The sequence below is a fragment of the Aptenodytes patagonicus genome, unplaced genomic scaffold (assembly GCF_965638725.1).
Source record: "Aptenodytes patagonicus unplaced genomic scaffold, bAptPat1.pri.cur scaffold_81, whole genome shotgun sequence".
Lineage (NCBI taxonomy): Eukaryota > Metazoa > Chordata > Aves > Sphenisciformes > Spheniscidae > Aptenodytes > Aptenodytes patagonicus.
This window is the reverse complement of record NW_027472029.1, coordinates 165501-188556: the sequence shown is the minus strand read 5'-3', so window position 1 is coordinate 188556 and position 23056 is coordinate 165501. Positions and strand designations below refer to the sequence as shown.

General features: G+C 39.5%; 1 protein-coding gene across 8 annotated transcripts in view; it reads left to right on the top strand.

The window, feature by feature from the left end:
* Positions 1–3493: 3493 nt before the first annotated feature.
* The window catches only part of SPAST (spastin), a 41515-nt gene continuing 21952 nt past the window's right edge, over positions 3494–23056 (top strand). The window contains exons 1-5 of one of the 8 annotated variants that reach the window (XM_076363700.1): positions 3495–4005; positions 8186–8272; positions 9551–9634; positions 15344–15439; positions 22349–22536. In XM_076363700.1, coding sequence (XP_076219815.1) covers positions 3600–4005; positions 8186–8272; positions 9551–9634; positions 15344–15439; positions 22349–22536 — 861 coding nt within the window. In that variant the 5' untranslated portion in view covers positions 3495–3599. Of the gene's footprint in view, positions 4006–8185; positions 8273–9550; positions 9635–15343; positions 15440–22348; positions 22537–23056 lie in introns of all 8 variants that reach the window. The other 7 variants (XM_076363695.1, XM_076363694.1, XM_076363702.1 and 4 more) reach the window with 7 other exon arrangements.

Genomic DNA, 23056 nt, shown 5'->3' with positions numbered 1-23056 from the left:
TTCAAGAAAGAGCGGCCTCCGGCTGAGGGAGGTGCGGTGGCGGCTGCAGCGCTGTCGTCGGGGGCTGGCCGGTCTCCGTCCGCGTGCGATAAGGTCGTCGGTGTTACGCCAGGCGGCTCTGATTGAGGCTTGTTTTTGCTGTTGGTTTTTTTAAGGTGATTTTCCTTACCGAGGCAGAGGCTCTGTCCTGACCTCTGTTAACCGTTTTTGAGGTGTAGCCCCAGGAGCCTTGGTTAAGGCCAGTTGTGGGGGAACAGGCAGGTGATTCCATTTGCGGGTGCCCTGTCAGGACTATAACTGGCGGGATGTTTCTGTTCTCTAAGCAAGCCTTTGAAAAACACTGGCCCTTGAAAGTTCTGCGGTACAGAAATCTACTGATGATCAATGCAGTTGGACGTCTGAGGAGCTCACGGTGATGTTTGTGCAAAGTAACCCTGCTGAAATTAATTTTGAACTGAAAAGGGGGGTTTGTTAGTGAAATAACCTTTCAGAGCTGTGTAGAGTAGGGTTTGCAAAATGATGTTGGCCATTAATTTTGCCCAGTTGTCTCTGTGTTAAGAAAAATGCAGCTGCTCAGCTTTCTCCAGGTATCGGCTTTAATCATCCTGTCTTGACTTGAAGCTATCAAGAAATGGAAAATCTGCCTCTTTTGTTGTTTTACTGCTACAAATTGCACCAGTGTTTGAACATCTATGCCTGATTTCTTTGTTCTGTTTTCATCAGAAATTAAATTCTGTATCTGGTAACTTGGGTTTGTGCTAGTACATTAAAAAAAGATCAGCGATATGGAGAAATAACAGAAAATGCCATGTTCTCATTAGATTACGCTCTGATGTAATAATCTAATTATTAATGGTAATGATGAAGTGTTTACATCAGTGAATTTGAAATAATGTTTACAGAACTGACAGTGTTACCAGTGTGATAAGCAGGCTTAAAAACTGTTTTGCAGTCAGTGACAGACTTCATACTCAATTGAAGGACTTGGAATTGTAGCAGAACTGCATGCTGTCTTTGTGCCAACCCGAGTACCTAGTGCTGGCAAACTTAGCTGGCATCGAGGAGACTAGGTGAAAACACAGAAGGCAAAATCCTGAGATTCTTTTCTAAAACTTAAACAAAACAGGAACACAAATAAATTCTTAATGTGAGCAGGTGAGGGCGAAGAGGCTCTTTCTAATTTTTCATCATGTTCTAGCAATGACATTTTAGAGAATTACATTTAGAATACCTGAATTTATTGTAGCAATGGCTACCCAGGAAAAAAAAAATTCCTTTTACCTCTAGCCCCCTGTTTCCCCATTTATACATTCTCTATTATATTCACTTTTTGCAATGATGTCGTGTTGGGAGTGACAAAACGTTTCCTAACTTGACCTTTTGTGCCATGGTAAGTTGTGGTGTCAGGGCAGTTGCACCTTTCTAATTCCTGTGATTGCGGTGCTTGTCTGCTCCGATTCCAAAACCTTTTGCTGAGGTACCACAATCTACTTCCTGTATGAGTCCTCAATCTTTAGGGTGAAGTCAAGTCAGGTGGATGAGCTGATCTAACAGTTGCCTGCTTCAGAAAACATGAGGTTTCACTTCTTCCCCCACTCTTTCCTGGTGTTCATCAGAACCCTTGCTGAGCCAGGACATCTCAGTAAGCCAGCAGAAAGCCATCCGTTGCTCTGATTTGTTTTTTTTAAGGCTTTTTTTTTTAAACTACATTAATTTTATGCCAGGTTATTAATTAGAGTAGTTCACAGGCAGGTCCCAACAAATGCTAGAGCCAGCTTAATACAGGAGGGTAGGGTGATTCAGCTTGCAGATCACTAAAATATTCAACAGCCACAATAGTGAACTGATTCTGTAGGTTCTCACTAAAAGCATTATCATTTGTTCACAATTCCTGACTGATACCTATTTCTGAAGCTGTGTTTTGGCTTAACAAGTTGTTATTCCCCTGACAGCTGTGTTGTTTACCAGTGCATCAGTCTATATTTTATTGCCATGATATAGTCATGTGGCGTACAAAGGTGTCATTCTAAATTTTTTTTTTTAAGTAAAAATAACTGAATAGATTTGAGTAGTCAGGATTGTTTTAGATTCATTGTTTTCCTATTGTCATTCAATCTGTCCTTTAATTTATTAATAAAACTTATTCCTTCACCAGCTTTTCTACTATTTTGCTCAGGAATGGGATGATAACTCAGAGAGTAGCTGGATAATAGAGACTGTAGATGGGTAATCTGTTGCCATGTGGCTTACTTCACTTGACATTTTTGAATGCTACGTAGTATTAACACTGCTTGAAGTTTCTGGAATTTCTTTGGTATTCCAAAATTTGTTAAATTTTTGTATCGGGAAACAAGAGGGGGGGGGGTTTGGGGGTTTTTGTGTTTGTTTTGTTTTTTTTTTTTTTTTAAAGGACAGTTAGGTATATTGGGGAGAAAAAAAAAATTAGATACTGAACTTTTTCCAGTCGTGGATGGACTGGAAAATACTTCATGATATTTTCACAATAGCAGTACATCATCCTTTTTACAAAATAGAGAAGAAAAATACTTAATGAACCTTGCTGCATTTTTTTGGCACTAGTAGGTTTACTGTCTGTCTAATAATGGTTCTAGGTCATGAGTAGTTATTTCGTGTTATATGTTTATATGTTCTTTTGTATGTTAATAAAATCCTGTATTTTATACGGTAATGAAATAACGAGGGTGGAAAGAGAATTAAGATTTCCCCCCCCCCCCCCGATGTATCTATAATGTACACTCAATTACATTAGTTTCCTCCGTGTGAGGAGACAGTCTGTCACCGCAATCGCAGCAACGTGGAGCAGGCGAAGCAGCGGAGAACGCTCTCCCGGGGCAGTTCTACAGCGGCGGGAGGGCGGAGGCGGTGAATTATTGGCTGTTACACACCTCTCGGTGAGGGGCCTGTGACTTCGGGAAAGAGGCGACTCCCCTGAACCCTCCTCATCTGCCTCTCGGAATGATGGCAGGCGGGGATCGGTGCCAGGTACCCGCACTGCGTTTTGCCTGCAGGGCGGTTCACGGCTCCAGTCAAAATAACTGATTTTATTAAATTATTCATCGTCTTTCCACTCGCTGTGTTTCAGTGCCTTGAAATCGAATGGTCTCGGCCAGGGCTGGGGCACGCTGACCCCTTCCAGGCACAGCGCTGACGGGACCCGGAGCTCACCCCTGGCCGCCCGCACCCCGCCCCGCGGCGCCCTCCCTCCTGTCGGGGTCCCCGCCGGAGACCAGGCCGCTGCCCTCAGCGGCGGGGCCCCCGCGTAGTGCCCGCCTCCCCCGCCCCGGGACTACGTTTCCCAGCGTGCGCCCCTCAGGCCGCGCGAAACGAAGCGCCGCCGCCGCCGCGGGGCACGCCGGGAGCTGTAGGCGCCCCGCGGCGCCATCCCCGCCTCCTATTGTGGCTGTCGCTGCGGCGCGCCGACAATAGCGGCGCTGGGGGCGGCGGCGGCGCCGGCCCGCATTCGGCAAGGGCCGCTGCGCACTCCTCCCCCTGGGGCCGAGCGAAAGGGGCGTCGCCGCCGCCGCCGCCATGGCCGGTTGTTGTCAGTCCCTGGCAGCGGGTTATGGCGACGGCGGTGAATGAATTCTCCGGGCGGCAGAGGGAAAAAGAAGGGCTCAGCCGGCTCCAGCTCCGCGCCCCCGGCCGCCGGGGCTTCACCCTCCTCGCCGCCCAGGCCGGCTCCCCCCGTGCTGCCGGCGGGGGCGGCGGCAGCGGCGTCCCCCCACAAGCGGAACCTGTACTACTTCTCGTATCCGCTCTTCGCCGCCTTCGCCCTGCTCCGCTTCGTCGCCTTCCAGCTCGGGCTGCTCTTCGCCTGGCTCTGCGAGCGCCTCTCCCGCGGCGCCCTCATGGCCGCCAAGGGCAGCAGGGCCGGGGCCGGCGACGCGCCCGAGCCCGGCGGGGCGCCCGAGACGGTGCGGGCCTGTCACAAGCGGGCCTTCGAGTGCATTTCCATGGCGCTGCGCATCGACGAGGACGAGAGAGGTAGGGGAGCGCCGGCGACCGCCCCGGGCTGCGGGGGGAGGCGGGCCGGGCCGAGCAGGCCGGTGTCGGGAGGGCGGTCGGGGCCTGCCGGCCGGGGGAGCGGGGCCGCCGCTTTGAGTTAAAAAAAAATACAAAACCCGCTTATGTCAGAACTACGTGTCGCGAAGGATCTGTGCGGGAGGGTGACCTGTGTGGCGGTGTCTGCATGCGGTTACGGTGCCCTGCTCCCCCGCCGCCCCCAGCTGGGTCGCCGCAGCCGGCAGGCGCGGGTTGAATCAAAAAGCCGCGGCTCAGACTGATTTCCCACGCGAAGCAAGTCTTTGTATTTCTCTCTAATGACTTTAAATTAAAGTTTCTGATGCGGAGGTCTGGGTGAGGCGATTAAAAATCGGGGGGGGGGGGTGTGGTGTGACTGTAACTAGCTTTCGGTTTAACCAGGCCACCCGGACAACAAAAGCGCCGGGGACAATAATAAGGGCGCATCCTTTAATGTGCTGTCTGACAAACGATGCAAGTGTTGAAGTGAGTCTTCAGGAAACTTGGCTCTCAAACTGCCCAATTGGAGTCATCTGACTTTTGAGGAAAGAAATAGTTATTCGTATTTTGGCAGTTGCTTTTTATAATATTTTTCTTAAACTGTTTGACACGCTTGCTCTTAAAACTATCACTATGTGACTAGAAGATCTTAAGGAGGATGTTTAGGGATCGATTAAATAAAACACGGGAGTGAGGAATTTTTTTTTTTTTTCCCCCCTGTCTAGAGGATAAAAAAAAAAGCAGTAATTGCTAGTGCATTTGATTCAGCCATTTAGTCTAAACGCAGCAGCACAACTCTGTCAGCACCCAAAAGGTAGTCCTTAGGGGCATGCTGTGCTGGGTCTTAAAATTCTCTGGAATCATCAGAATACCTTAGTATGCCCTTTCAGCTGAGCTTTAGTGAAACTGCTATCCTAGAGGAGGAGGTTAAAAATATAGGAATAGGCCTTCAATAGAAGCCACATGCTGAGAGCACCACAGAAGCGAGGGATGTGTCTTGCTTTGCATTGACAATTTGGGAGTGGTAGTGGTAAGCTCTGGGAGAAAAAAACCCACCATGTGCAGCAAGGTTAGTTCAGGACAGATGTACAGTGTAAGAACATCGAGGGTCATAGGAGCAAAGCGTGAAAGAAGGTGAGGTAGCTTAAAACTTGAGTGTTTTTGATGATTGCTCTGTGACGAGTAGTTAAGTCTTAAATTATCAGGTGCCTGTTCCACTGTTGTGGCTTATAACTGTGGAAGGGTAAGCCTTCAAATACAGATTTGTATGCATATATACAAATATACATGTATATTTGTGTGTGTGTGTATATATATCACGGACTTGCTTTATAGATATTTTTAGAGTGGTCATATATGAATTAGCTTCACAGGTCACACATTTAGTGAGAAAAAAAACCTTTGCTGCTAACACAAGCAGCTGCAAAGCTGTTACAACCCTGCAAATGCAATATTCAGTTCACTGAGAAAGAACTCACTTTGCTTTAATACATAGATTTGTTATTTGCTTATCTGTTTTTACTGGAATACATGCATACCTTTGAATTTATTTGATATGTAAACAAGTTTTTTATAATTTCCAACAGAAAACAATTTATTAGGTGTAGTATGTGAAATGGTTGGGATTTCTGGATTGTCTAATATCATGTTAATTATGTGGCGTTTTTGCTGTTCTCGAAGCTATGCGTGCTTCAGTAATTATGGTAGCACTTCTGGTAATTTTTATGCTTCTGAATTATTGGGGAAATTAATATTCTTGTTTTGGTATTTTCAAAATCAAACTTAACATCTTTTCCTGGGACTGAGAAGGCACGTGAGGTGGGTTGACCACAGCCAGCAGCTAAGCACCCACATAGCTGCTTGTTTACTCCCCTCAGTGGGACAGGGGAGAGAACAGGAAGAGCAAAAGTGAGAAAACTTGTGGTTCAGCACAAAGACACGTTAGTAAGTGAAGGAAAGAGGTGGGGGGAAGACAAGTGATGCAAAGGCGATTGCTTACCAATGCCCAGCCAGTTTCTGAGCAATGGCTGCCTTGGAAGACAGCCCCTGCCCCTCCGCCCCCCCCCGCCCCCCATTCTTCCTCTACCCAAGTTGTTATTGCTAAGCATGATATTACGTGATATGGAATATCCCTTTGGCCAATTTGGGTCAGTCATCCTGCCGGTGTCCCCTCCCAACTTCTTGTGCACCACCAGCCAACTCGCTGGGGATCTACACTGGGGAAAAAGAAGACCTTGAGGCTGTGCAAGCTGTTCAGCAATAGCCAAAACATTGGTGTGTTATCAACACTGTTTTAGTCACAAGTCCAAAGCACAGCACCACTGGGGCTGCTATGAAGAAAATTAACTCCATCCCAGCCAGACCCAGTACAGCAAATCAATGCCTTCTGAGGAGTATGACATTTTAATTGTACTTTTAATGTCTTAATCACTGAGAACTAGTAAACTGTTCTGTGCAGATTCAGAGCACTACCTTTGCAAACAGCTCGGTTTGGTATATTGCTTTTAAAACTTCTCCAGTTAAAAGGTGGAAGTGAGATTTTAATGATGACCTTGGCATGTTCGCAGCTGCTCTTCAGAATAGTAAAACAATTCAGGCAATAGCAGAGGTGGCTGGAATAATTTCAAATTTGATTTCTAATAGCCATAATCGGCATTAGATTTACACTGTAGTCGAAACTGTTTCTATAGGTGATGGGGAAAAGCTTAAAGAAAAAAAGGCTACAGAGGGGATCCAAGTCACTCAGTTTCGATGATTTAATTTATCTGGCTTTGTCCTTGACAGTCAGGATATATGAGGCTGGTGGAGAAAGGGCAGTAATAAAATGATTCCCAAGGTGTGTGATGTACATGACTGTAGAAAGGTGCTGCTCCTGTGGTTTGTGTCGGCAAGAAGAGCAAAGTGTGGAATTACCTGCACAGAGTAATTTGCCAAATGTTATTAAAAGATTTTGCATCTGGAGAGGAGCAAGAGAAGAGCCTTAAGAGGATTCTAGAAATGTATTGAAATATTTCTACTGGCACTAAAATTTGCTAGAAAATAGGTTTGGGACTGAAGTTATCAAGAGTTGAGTGCAGAAGCAACACAATCACTGGTAACTGGCACTTAGGAATAGTTTTGTGAAACGTTATCTCTTCTGAAACGAGGGTAATGATATCTGAAGGTTTCATTCTAGGCATTTTTGTGTTTTCTAGCACTAGCAGCTTGTTAATGCTAATCAGGTGTAAACTGTAATACCTAATGTGCTGTATTCCTGTGTGGAAAGGCGTGCTTGGTGTGACATAGCTAACTTGTAAAAGTATGTTTCCATATGCCGGCAAGTATCTTTTTAATGCAGAGTATTTATAGAAGGGGAGCAATATGAAGTAGATATTCATATCTCTTCAATGGGTTATTTGCTGTCATGGTGTCAGATAGTATAGGTTAGGCGTAGGCATGTTCACGGTTGTATTTGCTGTAATATCCATTTAGGGCATTGTTGTTACAGAGATGTACTCCAATTCTACATGTATTGTACTTCACGTGACAGTTGACATACACCTGCAATACAGCAGTTTCATGCTGGGATGAACAAAGAAATACTCGCATGACAAATGAACTGCTCTGTACAAAAGTTAACCAGACAAAAAGTTGTCTCGTCTCCCTCGTGTAGTATCTTAGACTCGTTGCTTTTCTTCTTGAGTTTCTGTGCTTCTAGTGTTACTTTGGTATTGGCTATCACTGGAAGATTAAGAGGCATGTCTCAATTTGATGTTCCCAGAAAGAAAAACTATTAATTCCACCATTTCTGTTGTGAATGAATATGTGTAGGTTAACTTTTTAACCTTTTTTTCATGGGTTTTTTGTTGGTGGGTTTGTTTTTTTTTCTTTCCCAGGGGACTGATCTCTTTAAGGCAGATGGAGAAGTATTCCTAAACCAGGCAAAAGTGATTTGAGGCTGGTGTAGTACCTGTTTTTAATAGAAAAGCTTATTTGAAACTAAGTAGATATAAAGTTGACAGTGTCCCTTTAAGTGTTTCTTTAAATCATAGAATTTTGTTCAAATATCTCTTCCTTCCTCTTACTTGTTTTACGCAGCATTATATGGAACCATTCCTAAGCTTTAATTCATTACAGAAAATAATGGGTTCACTTCCTTTTTAAGCAGGACAAAAGGAACAAGCTGTTGAATGGTATAAGAAAGGAATTGAAGAACTGGAAAAAGGAATAGCTGTCTTAGTAATTGGTCAAGGTAAGCCAGTTTTGAGTTTTGTGGAAAAGATTTTGGTTTATGGCATCTTCAAAGTGAGGAATCAATATTGCTAAATATGGTAGGTGCTAGGAATAGTCTGCTGTAAGAATTAATTTTAAGAGTGTTTCTTATTCCTGTTTTAGCTGTAGGTGAACACTGGTCCATTTCTCTGTTCTACCTTAATGTTCTGGTCTATAACACATGCAAATCTTGCTCCAAATATTTTCAGACTATCCAAAATCATAAGCAGCTCATGAAAATTCTAATGCTTCTTATTAGAATGGGAATGCCAAAATACTGAGTTCTGATTTGATTTGCCAAAGTTGACAGTTCATGTTCTCACTTATGCAGATTTTTATATTCCCTTCAGTATAACTAAAAAAAGAAACACCCCAATTTGGAATGGTCTAGCATTGTGTTTCTGAATAGCTTACGCCAAAATAGCTGAAAATTTCCAATGAAGGAAGAAAGCCATCTGTGTATATGGAAACATTTTAAGCTGTAGTGTAGAAGCAGGTATGTACCGTGGAGAAATAGGTGTAGTGTGAAGGACTTGCTAAGAATTTCTGTCCTCAAAATAATAATAATAACAACAACCACCCAACTCCCCAAAAAAACCCAAACTTGTAACTGCTTTTGCAGACTGCTGTTTTGTTCCTCAGCTATGTTCAGAAATGTTTATGAACAGCATGTGGTGATGTGTTACTTATACAGCAATACCAGTGGCATTTGATACAACCAGTCTAAATTGCACAGTTTAAAAAAACAAACAAACAAAAAGCTTGACTTGAACAGACATTATTTTTTAGGAAGTGGTGATATTAATGTCTGTAATTCTGTGTGTTTTGAAATGTAAAGGGACACAGTCAACTGAATTTAAATCTGTTAATTTTGCCAAAGTGAATTATTTCAAATTGTACTTGCCTCTCAGTCACTTTTCAAGCTTTTTAAAAATCTTTTTTATTTTACTTCTGTTTAGAAAAATGCAGTGACAAAGAACAGGTATTAGGTTAGCATGAGATGTCAGAGAAAATGCAAAGCAATGCTTGGGTTCCCACCACTCTACGAGCAATATTGTAAAGCAGATAGTGTCAACTAACTTTAAATTCTTGATTAAATAGAAAGCTTTAGGATTTTATCATTAGTTTGCAATGATGTTCCTTAGTAGAGGGGGTAGATAAGGGGTGGGAGGAAGAGGAGGGAAGGCTGGGTGTCAATATTTTAGCACTTGAAGTTAATTTGCCAAATTGTGTTTTAACGTTGATTTTTCTTTGTAAGGTGATCAGTGTGAACGGGCTCGACGTCTGCAATCTAAAATGATGACAAATTTGGCAATGGCCAAGGATCGCTTGCAGCTTTTAGGTACCAGTTACAATTCATGACTTTGGAAAGTTTGTCATTATTTGCACAACTTCATGTAATGCATTCTTCTGAAATATTACTTTGATTTTTAAAGTGAAGGAGTCATTATCTGTGTAGGGTCTGTTAAGTTTGGTTTTTAGTTGAGAGTAAGTGATATTTTTTCAATGCTGTTGATGGATTTTGAAATTGGAATCTCGTGACCCGCTTCCCTCTGCCTTAAGAAATAGGTGTAAAAGTAACTGAGAAGTCTTTATACCATAGCATGCTTGACTCATAAACTGAGGAAGTCTGGACTAACTCTTGTTGGAGTTTAGGATTTCTGTGTTAGAACTGTGGTAAAACTTATATTGCTGATCATGAGTGCTAAGAGTGCCTTCTGTAAGCCTAACTACTTCATGTTCTGTTAATTCTGCTGTCACTTATATAACAATTTTCCTGATTATTGGTATGTACTGTAGTAATAATTCTTTAGCATTATGTAGACCGTAAGGTTGTGAAATCCTAATCCTTGTAATTTTTATCTAGTAGTGTTCTATTTTAAGACTAGCAGGTAAGATCACTTCTTTTCAGAAGCATAGTGTTGTATAGTTTTAGCTTTATCAAAATTAAGTGTTGTATATAAGCTCTTAATGGACAGAGTAAAACAGGCAGGATTGGAAATAGCATCTTACTGTGCATGATAAACAGACAAAGATCTCCCTTCCCCATCAAGCAACAAACCCACAGCTTTGTGTAGTGCATCCTCTAAATTGAGATCTTTGGAAATGCTTTAAGTTCAGGCAGTAAAATGAAAATAATGATTTTTTTTTTTTTTTTTAATTGCTCTTTAAGTGAGAACTAAACAAATGTACTTGAGTTTAACTTGCGTATCTGCAGCTTTAATCTTGCACTGTGTTGTTTTGAGTTCTACTAACTCCCTCTCCTAGGAGGGTATAGAGCAGACAGGAAAACTCATGTTCTTTTCTCCCCTTACACTTTGTGATTCTGTGGTCCTGACTGGTGATTGACAGGGAAGTTGTGACAACCACAAGAAAGTGAATCCCTTTTATTTCCCTTGAGTTCCTGGTGTCCTTAGTTCTTTTTTGAAAAAAAGTGAAGGGAACACGGGGCGAAAGAGGCTTCCGGCTTCTATGCTTCATTACGGGTGTTTGTCGGTAGAACCTTAGTACATGCAGAAAAGATACTTTCTACTCATTAGGGTTAAAGGCTGACTTCTAGAGGTAATACAAACTAGGGAACAAAAGAGTGAAAGTGCTTACATGCTAACAATCTTTGATAAGGCATGACTTGTTGCTGACATCCAAATTGCAAGTAACTAGGATTTCTTTTAAAAAATTGCTGTTCTTTGAACCTTGAAGTAGCAATGCCTGTATTTTGTGGGTAGTGTTTTGTCCTTGCTTGTGTTATTGTAGTAGCACTTGTGATGTTGATAAGTTGCTTACTTGCTGTGCTCTGATTGAAAAGATAAAAAGGGTAAACGTGGCAAAAAAACTAAAGTTGAAGTCAAGCTGGTACGTTCATATTTATTACCAGAATGTGTGATCACATGCTAATTGTATTCTTCATTCAGAGTGCAGATTGAAAGGTAAACAGATAGAATAGTGTTTATTGCATAAGTTGATGTCAAATATGATTTTATTTTATTTTTACTTAGAAATTACCAGAAGTTTAGTACTTCGTTCTTTGTAGGTTCTTGTTCAGCTTGCACTAAAGATCTGCCTCAAATGATGTACCCGAGAGCAGAATTTGGATAGAAAGGAGCAAGTGAAGTCATCTGCCCTTTAGGAAGGAAAAAGATGTTTGGAGAGATATTCCAATGGATTTAAATCTCTGCAAGCTTGATCATTATGGGTCTATTTGAGTAATATTTGTTATACCATCTAACCAACTTTCAAGTATTGACAGTACCTGTTTTTATTACTTTATATGTAATTTTACATGGATTTTTTTGAAATTTAAGGTAATCTAGAGTTGAATTGCATGTGCAATTTTAAACGTAGCTTTTAGCTTGTTACTTATAGTAACAGATATCTGGAAGTTTTTAAGTGGTGTAGAGATGCTTTTGTAGTTGAATTAAACCTGAGGCTCTAGAAGCTCTTAGGAAAAACCACTTTATTGAACCTTATGAGTCCAACTCTTAAGATCAAAGAGTAAGTGTTTTTCTCTAGCCCTGTGGAATTTCTCCATTTCTTAAGGGAGAATAGGCAAGTCCTTTATTGCATTAGCTGGCAGGATAAAACAGACTTAAAGTAGACAATAATATCAAATATTTCATACTGCTTGCTAGACAGAGATGTGATTGCAGACTGCCTAACTGAAATGCCATCCAGTCAAGCAAGTTACATTGGTAATACATAGAAAGTGAAAATTAAATCACATGGATTATAACTGTCCGTTAAAAGTGGTCAGTGGTTTGATTTTTTTGAAACGTGTTGGATCATCAATGCAAGTTAAAGTTGCATGACACCACTGGTGGGGGTGTTCGACACCACTGATTGGGGGTATGATGTCTGATCATGCCCATGTGTTATCACTGTGTGTCATCACACCACTGATGCCTTTTAATGTTCGATCAAGAGGACGTCAGCTACTTACCTTGGATGTTGGCTTTATTATTTTGAGCCCTGTTTTCATCTTGAGTCTAAATTACTCTATCGTGTTCTGTTTAAAGCTGTACTATGACACAGCCTGAAAGCTGAAGTTACTCCAGGTATGTTTCAGAGCATCTCAAGGTGACTCGATCGCTTTGGCAGTCCAGTGACAATATTGAGTTGTGCTAGCTGTCAGGGGACTTCCAAGTTCTACCACGTGAATTGGTGGTGGCCCCTGTTCTTGACACGGTTTAGGGTGTGTTAGCTGTGCAGTTACTTATATGAGTGGATAAATCTTGCTCTGATGGTCTTCATAGACTTGATCTCTCCTGGATGACTGATCACCCATGTTAAGACTCATTATATTTGATATATTTAGAATCACAGGATGATATTTGTTTTCTACAATGGGTACATAAAACTCAGCAGTTTGCTGTTCCTAAAGATTGATAATCACAATGTCCAGTGCGACACTATTCAACTCTAACGCTATACACGTGTTGTACCAATCTGTCTTCTCCCATTTCAGAGAGACTTTCTGTAGGGGGACAGATTTCTGTCAGCACTAGTGCCTTTCTGTGTACTATGTGTAGCTTCAGTATTTTGGTTGAAGGATGCACATGGCACAGAATTAAAATAACTTTCATCGGTATCCTCTTTGGTAATAATTCTGCCCGTGTATAGATATGGGCTTCAATGGACACCTTTTGGGATTCTTCCACTTTCTTGGAGGTGATGGTGGTTTTGCTTCAGGCTTGTGTTACAGGGCAATGGGGTTTTTTATTAGAAATCAGTTACCTTGAATTCAAGGTCTAGTGTTGCCTAAATAAGACAACAGCTGCGGTGGTGTTTATTTGGTGGGTTTATGTCCACATTGTATCGTCAGGGAGAAATAATGAATGAGATTCTGTAAACTTCCCCCCCTGCCCCCAATGTCTGGAGACATAAGGAGAAAGCATTTAAATGGAAGGTGATGGGGTGTCCTGTTAATTCCCTGGAATAATATTTAATAGCTCAATTTATTGTCATTATTCCAGAGGGCTCTACAGGTACACTGTCTCTCAAGAAAAGTGATATTTTTGCTTTATGTAATTTTATGTGCAATATTAAAATTACATGTTAATATGTAATGTGATGGGAAGGCAGTGTGTGATTTGAAAATGGACAACAGTTGGATTACATTTCTTTGTAGCGGTTTTAGAGTTCCTGAATATGTGGAACTTGCTAAGCTATTGATAATTGTGGTAAAACCCTGGTCTCAAACTGTAGTGTTGAAGCAAATAGCATTTCCTGAATTCCTGCCCAAGCCAACTGATTTTTATTATGGTCACTGACTTTGTAAAGTTGAGAAATGTTCTCCAAAACTTAACTGATTATCTAATGTCTTACCAAGTCTATTAATACTAATTTTGTTTCCTAAGCTTCTCTGTGTACTTTCCATTCAGATTGCATGCGCTGGGCAGGGAGTAGACTATTCTGCTGTCTCCTCCAGTAGTGTTGCGCCCACTAAAATAGTACACTGTTTGCGGTCAGTCATACTAAAAGGACTTTTCTTAGACTTCTTTAGAGGGAGGTTTCTTAGGGTAACTTCTTGCAAGTTACAAAGCTTGTGGTTTTTTGTAGGCTGTTCTTGTGTGACTAACATTTTTTTTGTTTTACTGTACCCGACTCTTCAATGCTTTCAATTTAAAACAAAGTAAACCCTGGGTGCACATACTAATCTTGAACTTTAGCTTTTCATATTTGCTTGTGCCTACTAAGTTTTCACTCTAAATTGCATCTTGTTCAGTCTGGAAGTTATTATTAAACCATCACTTAAACTATTGGGCCTAAAGATACTTTTCAGGGAAGCTAAGTGGTGAGTGATCAGGAGGAGGCAGAAGAAGAAAGGAATGAAGCAGAAAGACTGGAGAAAAGATCTGTAGTAGACAAAGAAGCAGAAGCAAGGAAGTGTTTATGCTTGTTGGTTGTATGATCTGCAAGCTCTGAATGGCAATTCTTCCTCCAGTCAGGGCATTTATGCTCTTGGCTGTGCACATTTTTGGTAGAATTCAGCTTCTTTCGTAGTATGTGCTTTCATGTTGCCAGAGGACATCACTCCTCTACTTGGCCATCTGTTTTCCTGCAGCTTCTTGGTACTGTTATCTCTTGGGGGAGAGGAGGTGAAAAAAAAGGGGGGAGGGAGAGCATGACAATGTATGCCTTGCATCCTTACAAACTGTGTTTTGTCTTTACAAAAAAGGGGTGGGTGCGTGTGTGTGTGTGTGTGAAATAAAGGTGGGAGAGGCTGTAAGGCACCCCAAAAGTAAGGCCTAGAGGTTTTTAACTGCAGTGGGAAAAGCAGGAGTGGTAGGTGAGCTGCAGACAACAAATAGTCCTGAGACTTAATTCTTGTTTTGTGTCGTTTGCAGCCTTACACCTCATTGACTTATACTTTGGCTAGTTTATCATGACTTCTTAGAGTTAATTTCTTTCTCCTTAATCTTTAACCTTATAAATCTTGTATTCAGATGTTTCTGAAGTTAATCCTCTTAAAGAACACAGCTTGCATGACAATTTTATTGAGTTAATTTCAAGGCAATTATATTTCTAAATAGAGATCTTGAAAGACGTCATTGTAATGTATATATGGTATTTTGCTTGAACAGTTGAGGTTTCTGTGAAATGTTGACTGGCTGTTACTACTTAAGTGAAACATTTAATATGCAGGAAAGTGGTGACTCCTTGCAGTTGGTCAAAAGTAACACCTTGGGGAGGACTTTCAGAAATGGGTTATCAACGCAAATATTTAGTAAATGAAGTTGAATTAATCCTGACCATTGCTTTTGGGAAGTAACTACAATCGCTAGACTGGAAAGGTTGTTGTAATTAACTCAGCCGTAAATGGCTAGTTTTAAAGCTGTTTTCAGTCATGCTCATACTGACAGAATTTTCTTACAAATTTGCTAAACATGTAGAATAGATAGAAATATTCCTTTTATCTTTAACCCTGTATCAAGTGTAACAAAGCCAAACTTGACATTGTGTGTTCAACATACATAAATTTTCTTGGTTCATTTTTATTTTTTGTTTGTTTATTTTGTCCTTTTTCCTCCCTCCCCCTCTGTCTACTATGTAGAGAAGCTGCAGGCAGTTTTGCAAATTTCCAAGCCGCAAATGGAGGTCTATAATGACAGTACTAACCTGGCATGCCGCAATGGACATCTCCAGTCAGGTGGGTTTGGTTTTACCAGCACCTATTGAGGGGATGTCTCTCAGTTTCTGGTGTATTACAGGGAAAAATATGCAATGCTATGTTCTGGCCCCACCAACTTAAAAAAAATGGTTTTATATTTCTGTTTTTAAAGGCTTTATATAAAATATATTCCGTCCTTTCTATGACTTTGACAACACTGTTTTATTTAGTAGTATTAAGTTCTTTTTTACAATGACTGTCCTAGAATCCAAAACTATTTACTAAGACAAGATTTTAGAAAATATTTCTCATGTTATATTCTGAAAGGAATTAAATTAAACCTGTTTTAGAAAGTGTCAAAGTCAATGTAGGATATGTAGGTTATATATTGTGCCTACATAAGCAGTTCTTCCTTTATGATATCGTGAGAGTGAATGTGCATTTGCATTAAGCTGCTTTAAATTTCAGGGTTTTTTACTCTGAGAAAGTGATACATGATTAAAACAAGGCGGGGGGGGGAGGGGGAACAGGTCTTCCTTTTTGTCAAAGAAGGTTGCTTTTATCCTTTCCCAGAAGACTGCAGCAAGGATACTAAAATACCAGAAGTAAACTTGTTTGTCCATACACAAGGAGTAAAGTTACTGTGAGGTTCGTGAATTGTCTTCAGGGAATGTTTTAAGCCAGCAGTAAGCTATTGTTACAACTGTGATCTCAACTGATAATTTGTACAGTAGACTATAATAAGGTTAAATAAAATGAGAGCTAACAAGCAATGGAATTAATAAAGCTTGTTCACTGAGTCAAGAGCAGTATTCAGTTTTTAACGTAACTAAACCTGAAACTTAGTGTAAACCACGTGGTTTTTTTTTTTTCTTTAGCTCCATTTCTAGTTCTGAAGTCATCTTACTGTTTGGTTTTGTTCTTTCTGATGTATGAGAAGTTAAAGTAGTGGAACTATGTCATGTTAGGCACCTTTAGATTACTGTATGTGTGGTATTTTTGTTAACTGCATTTGTCAAAAAGATGTAGTTAAAATGACTCTTCAGTGTAAATTCCTACATAGACTGACCTTGAGAACTCTTTACCTTAAATGATCCCGTACAAGTCTTGTCTTTTTACCTGGTTGGCTAGAGGTTGAATGAACAAATACGTACATATACACACAAAAGTTGATAACATACTCCATTTGATTTGATATGAACAGTTTTTTCTTTAAACTCTTTATATGTTTTTATACCTTTTTCTCAATGTATCTCAGAATTGGATGCTGCAGGAGAAGGTTAGACTGAACTTTTAAAACTGTTAATTTAGTTACTTAAATCTGTTAGTAACAAAGCATAGAATATCCATTGGCATCTACTGGAAATGAAGAAACATTTTGCCAGTTCTGTGGCAAGTGTTTTTATTTACAGAAATTCCTGTAGCAGGAGGTGGTCACTTAAACTTGTGGAAAATGGTATTAGTCAGTTTACCCATTTGGAGTCACATTCCTGGTGACTTGTAGAAGATGGATGACTGAACCACTTCTGCAAAACTGTGGAGGAAACAACTGCAAGGGGCCGTGGACTTCTGGGGATGCTTTTTTCTGAGAAAGTGTCTTCCAACTTTCTGTAAAGGAATGTGGGCTAACAGAGAAACTTTCATTTACCAGGCTCAGTGGGGTCTGAGAAGAGACAGAAGGACTAAAGAGCAGGTCATAAAAAAAGAGTTAGGTACCAGACATCTACTGATTACTTTCAACAAGACTTCAGGAGGCTCATTCCATTTCCATTTGCATTTACATTGCCAAAGGTAAACTTTAGATTCGTATAACCTGTGGAAGTGAGAGGTTTACCCAAAGTACTGAACTTCTGCAGCTGTGGGGTCCACAGTAGTACCAGGAAAGTCAGCCTATAAACAGTCTGAATTTCTTAATTGGCTGGTGCCTACGCTCACGTGTTCACTCTCTTCTCATGCTGTCTCTGTCTCCTTTTTTGGGGTGTGGGGGGAGGGAGTCTTGTTTGTAAGATGTTGGTGCTACACTTTTTTCTTAAAAGTACTTCTTTTATACATGTTGTAATAAAGATGGCATTTTCACATGGACAGCAGCAATCATTTAAAAACACAAAGTAGATGACATTCTTAGAAAACTGTACAAAATCAGCTTGCCAGGCTACTTAAGAGGACTGCTGTTACTGAGAAAGTAGAGGTGCTGCAGAGGTACTGAGCCACAGGGCTCTGGCATAAGCTTAATTTTTCTATCTACATAAAATATTACCTGCGCTGCTGCCTAATCAGGCTGGGCTTTTTAAAAGTCCAGGATTTTATGAAGTGTGAAACATGGTCATACATAGTTCTAACATCAAGAAAGTGCCTTTCTGCCCATTCTTTGGTCAAAAAGTGCTTTGCTTTCTTTTATTTGCCTTGAAAGGCCGAAGTCTTTAAAGATGTTTTTGCTGCTTAATTCTGTCTGATATTCTATTCTAACAGCTATACTGTGCATTTTTTATATTTCAAAAATGTTACTGATTTGAGATTCTTCCTTCTTTCACGATACTATGTGTCAGCCTTTCAGACCAATTTACTTGATTCTAGCACAAATGACTACCTATCCCTGTCTTCCTCATTCATAGTTTCCTAACTTACCTGAATAGCTGGAGATTTTTCTTGAAAATTTATCTGATAGATTTATGATGAGGTTTTATAAGACCTCATTACAGCAGTATCACCTGCCCTTCAGTTGCAGAAGGCTATGCAGTAACTTGTCTGAGGAGTAATAACAAGTAGCCTTGACCCAAAACTTTATTTTGAAATACATATTTATTTTTTAATATCCATCACTCTTGTTCTCATCGCAGTCTTGAATTAGATTTAAAGCAATTTAGCTGTACTTTTTTTTTTCCCCAGACATGCATTTTTTCATTTGCATTGTGGATTGTTATTTTTTGCTTTTAAACTAGCTTGGGAAGGAGATTATGCCAGTCTTGCCAAAGGCAGTGTTTATGAGTTTTATGAACTTATTTTACTGGGCATACAATACTGGTAGTACTGCAGTAATTCCAGTGTACCATTTTACATTTAACATGTAAATCTCAGCATGTTATACTGTCAGAGAAAGCATTAAAATTCTCTTTCTTACCGCAACATTAGCACTGTGCAAGTAGCTAGTATTTTATCTCGGTTTTCATTTGGAAGGATTTGCTGGCATGTCTTTAATAGTAGGCATATATTGGCAATGTTTTTCAAGTTGCAAAAATTCTACTCTTAATACTGAAGTTTTTTAAGGAGTTTCCCAAGTAGAAGAACAAGTAGCGATAAGATCATTTTTAACATGATAATTTGGCAACAGTAGATCTTTGACTGACACAGCTCTGTCAGTTCAGAAGGAGAATAACTGTGTCCCTGATCTGTGTAGCTGTGCTACCATTCGAAACATCGAACAGGTCCTTGTTAATTGCTGAAGTTTTCTATTAGGTAGTTTTTATTACTTGAAATGTACCTATTTGAAAATCCGAATATGATCTTTGAAGGAAGTACTATTTTGTGGCCTATTGTGAATGCTGATCCTGAATAACTATCAGTCTTGCAATTGCTGCATGTATTTTACTATGCAATATTTGCAGAAAATGTATAGCTAAGCAGTTTAAAGATTTTTTTTTTTTTTTAAATAAAACTATATACATAAAGTTACAGACAATTCTAGACTGGTGAAATTTTTTTTCCCAACTTGGGGTCTACAGACCACATATAATAACTTCTTGTAGTCACTTTGTATCAGTTATCAATAGGCATACATAGGGAATTTCTGAGGAATATTCCCTGATGATTTTTAAGGTTTCACAGCTAAAGGCTGGAAACTGTTCTGCAATACTGGAACTGCTGCTGCTAACTTTAATTTAAACTGTTTTTTGGATGCTTAAGAAGTTCTAAAACAGCAGAAACTTGTTTATTAAGATGTGCCTTAATCTGTTTTAGATGCACAAAAGAAAATATGATTGGTTTGCTTTTTAGAAATACAAAGCATGCTGTTTATCTTTATTAAATAAATAAGCTAGAGCTGCATGTTTCCCAGATTGCTTCTGTGTTTCCAGGTGTATAGTATAATCAAGCTTCTCTTAAAGTTGTTCAAACATATCCTTACTTCACTTTACCTTTAAAAACAGTTAAATACAATAAATGCATTTTAACATTCCTTTCTGTAAGGGAGTCTGAAATTGGGCACCTGTGTCTGCAGCTTATTACAATTTAACCAATAGAAAACCTCAGACAAAATTTTGCTCTTTGCTTGTTTGTAATTTGTTTGTTGTGTATATATTTGGATGACAGATTAAAATTGTAGGGATGCTTTCAGGACCAGGTAGTTATTTCTATATGATCTAATGGCATTAGCTTGGAGCTTTGAAGTAAATTATTCTGTCCAGTCAAGAATTAGAGAGTAAAATCAAAATGGTCAAGACCCTATTACTCTCCTATAAGTATATATGAAGTAGATAATTGAATTGTTCAGTGTTTCAAATACACTTGAAAAAATACCATGGTCCGTCTTTGATTGGAGCATATTTTAGGCACTTCCTTACTGTTTTATACAGAACGGTGAAACATTTGGCAAAAGGCTGCTGGAGATACTACAAAGGTTTTAAGGCCACTTGCAGCTTATTTTCCATCTTTCAGCAGATGACAAATACAAATGGATAAGAAATGTGTTTTGGGGGTTTTGCATTTATTACAGCAAAATATGTATTTTACATAATGAAATAATAGGGGCTATCAGTCTGACAAAAGACATACATGTCCTTTTAAACACTTCACCCTTTAGAAACAGGTAAACTTAGATAAACTGTAATTCTGAAAAGTTTGATCACATTTTTATTTGCTTCTTCAATGAAAATTTGTATATAAAATGAAGTTTCCCTCTGGAGTTGACACTGAACACGTATGTTCAAGAGTAGTTCATCAGTGCTTCTTTCTGTGCTACCCATCAGGACTGACCACAGAACATATGTAAACGTAGTGGTCTTGATTCCTGGAGGTACAGGGTAGAGTAAATAGTAATTTGTATTTAAACCTTTCTCTTTGCCCTTCCCCCCTGTATTTCCAGCTTCCTGAAATACTCCTTACCTGTGCAATTTTATGATACTCAAAATTGCTGTGTGTGTGTGGTGTTCTCAGTAGATGGAGGTAGTTCTGGGAAAGTGTGATAATTGAGCAACATGTTAGTGTGAAGGAGATGGAGAAAAACTGCTTTAGCTTTTTGAAGCCCTCCCATGTTGACTTTAAGCCAGCTGTGCAAATGAGGCTGAAGGAAAAAAAAACCACAACCAAACTGAGTGTCACCTTTTGATTAAATTGCACCAGCCAAAGTGTTGAGTAGCTAGCTTTTTTAATAGATTCATACAGTGCTTTTTGAACTTGAAAGTTACTAAGTATGCCTAATTTTGAAGAGTTTTTGACTTGGAAATTCTTGTGCAGGAATGACTAAGTAAATTTAACCAGCTCTGGATCTGTGTGTGATTTAGTCAGTAGCCAGTTTTGGGTTTTTTTGTTTGTTTGTTTTGGAGTTTTTTTGTTTGTGGTTGTTTTTTTTTTTTTTTTACAAGAGGTATCTTACAGGTAAATGTAGTTAATCATATTCTTCAAGTTCCCTTGTTTTTTGTATATTGATACATCTGCATTGTTTATGATGACCCTGCAGAGTTTCTGTAACTCTTAAAAGGGGCAGATTTGTGACTGAAGAAAGGCTTTAGAAGCTTGTTAGCCAAGTAGTTAAACACATGGATAACTGCAAGCTGTGTAAAGATTTGCTCCTGGTAGTATGCAAGACCTTTATGTTTAAAGAGGCTGAGAACACGGTAGTAATTAACTGATTCTTCCATGATACGGTTTCACTGAAGTATTCTTATTTTAATTTTCTAAACACAGCATTCAAAATTATGAGGCTTTCTACTTAAAGTATTTTTCACGAAACTGTAATATTATAAATTTAAAATTCTTCATAGAGTCATTAATTGCCTTAAAAATCAGAGTTCTTTGGCCTATTACTTAAGACTAACAAGTCAAACTGAGTTGCAGATTTCCAAAAGCTTAGTGAAGAAACTTGTAGCTGAAATCCATCTTGAGCTTCCTTACCTCTGATGCCATATTTCTCTTATCTAATCAAAAGGCTCCTTAATCCTTTTAAAAGGATATATTTGTAGTTTAATCACCTGTGGCCAATATGCTAAGTTTTATCTGTCACCTAATTTGAGACCTTCCCGCTCCATCATGGAGGTGAATTAGAGTAAGTATGAACGGAATGTGTGGTGGTGGTTGAATTCAGTGGTATAATATAGTATTTTTAAAACTTAATTTTAATGTAGGAAGGTAAGCTGCTTCAGAGCTGTCATTCAGAATTTACTTAGACCTTGAGATTCCTGAAGTGAAACAAAGTTGTAAGAAAAAGCTCCTGCTAGTTACTTGCAGGTATAACTATATTAATTTTCCCCAATTAATGTGCCTTGGTGAAGCTTCTGTGTGGAAAGTGCTAGATAGTGTTAGCTAGCATCCAAAGTAACTAGCCTGCTAACATCACTTAAGGAGTGAATGCTCTGAATCTAATGGCTTGACATTTGGGGATTATTATAATGATTATTTTTAGGAGTTCTTGGGAAGGAAAATCTTCTGGCTGGTGTTCTGTCTTCTTCTGTCTTAAGGAATAGATGGTGTTCTTTCTTTGTTACAGGACTTAGCTGTCTCTAGCTTTTCTAAGATGGCTAACTAGTGTTGATTTTGAGAGCTCCTAAAAATTCAAAACTTAACTTCAGGAGAAAGCTACAGTTAACATCCCCTTAAAAGTACTAAACCTCTTTAAAAACTTGTATTATTCTGCTATAATACTGTATTATATGTGTCAACAATACTATCTTCAAGTTAGAATTGATGGTAAAGGTATGACTGCTGAAAATGTTCTCATTACATTGGTTTTCTTTATAGAAAGTGGAGCGGTTCCAAAAAAGAAGGATCCCTTAACACACACGAGTAATTCCCTTCCTCGTTCAAAAACTGTTGCAAAAACTGGATCCACAGGCCTTTCAGGTCACCATAGAACACCTAGCTACAGTGGGATATCAACAACTTCTGTGTCTAGACCAGCACCTAATCCTGCAGCTTCAACTCATAAGGTATGGTAAGGATAAATATAGCAATATACACTTGGAAAGTCAATGTAAATTCCAGAACAAACTTTGGATTTACTGCCTTTATTGCAGTATTGTAGTGGCAGAAAGTTTTGTTTTTTTTTTTTTTTGGGGGGGGGGGGACGGGGGACTAAACGCCTAAATTTTTGGCTAAGCCTCTTGAGCTGGGCTGCAGAGTGGGTTTTAGAAATCAGGAGGCATCGGGTGGCTGCATGAGCAAATGGATTTTAATTGTGATCTCAGTAATAAATAGTAATACTTGTTTTGAAAACTGCATGGGAAACTCAGGGAAGCTTATCTAGGAGAAAAATAAACGTTACTCCCAGTATGTAAAAGATGGAGAAAAACCCCCTCCTACTCCAGAACTACAGATTTTCCCCCCACACGTTCCTTCTCTTCCAAAGTATGTATGCACAGGTTGTATTGCAACCACATTGAAAAGCAAATTGTGGTTAGATTGCGACAGAAATACAAAAGTCCTATACTAATAAGAGACAAACCCACT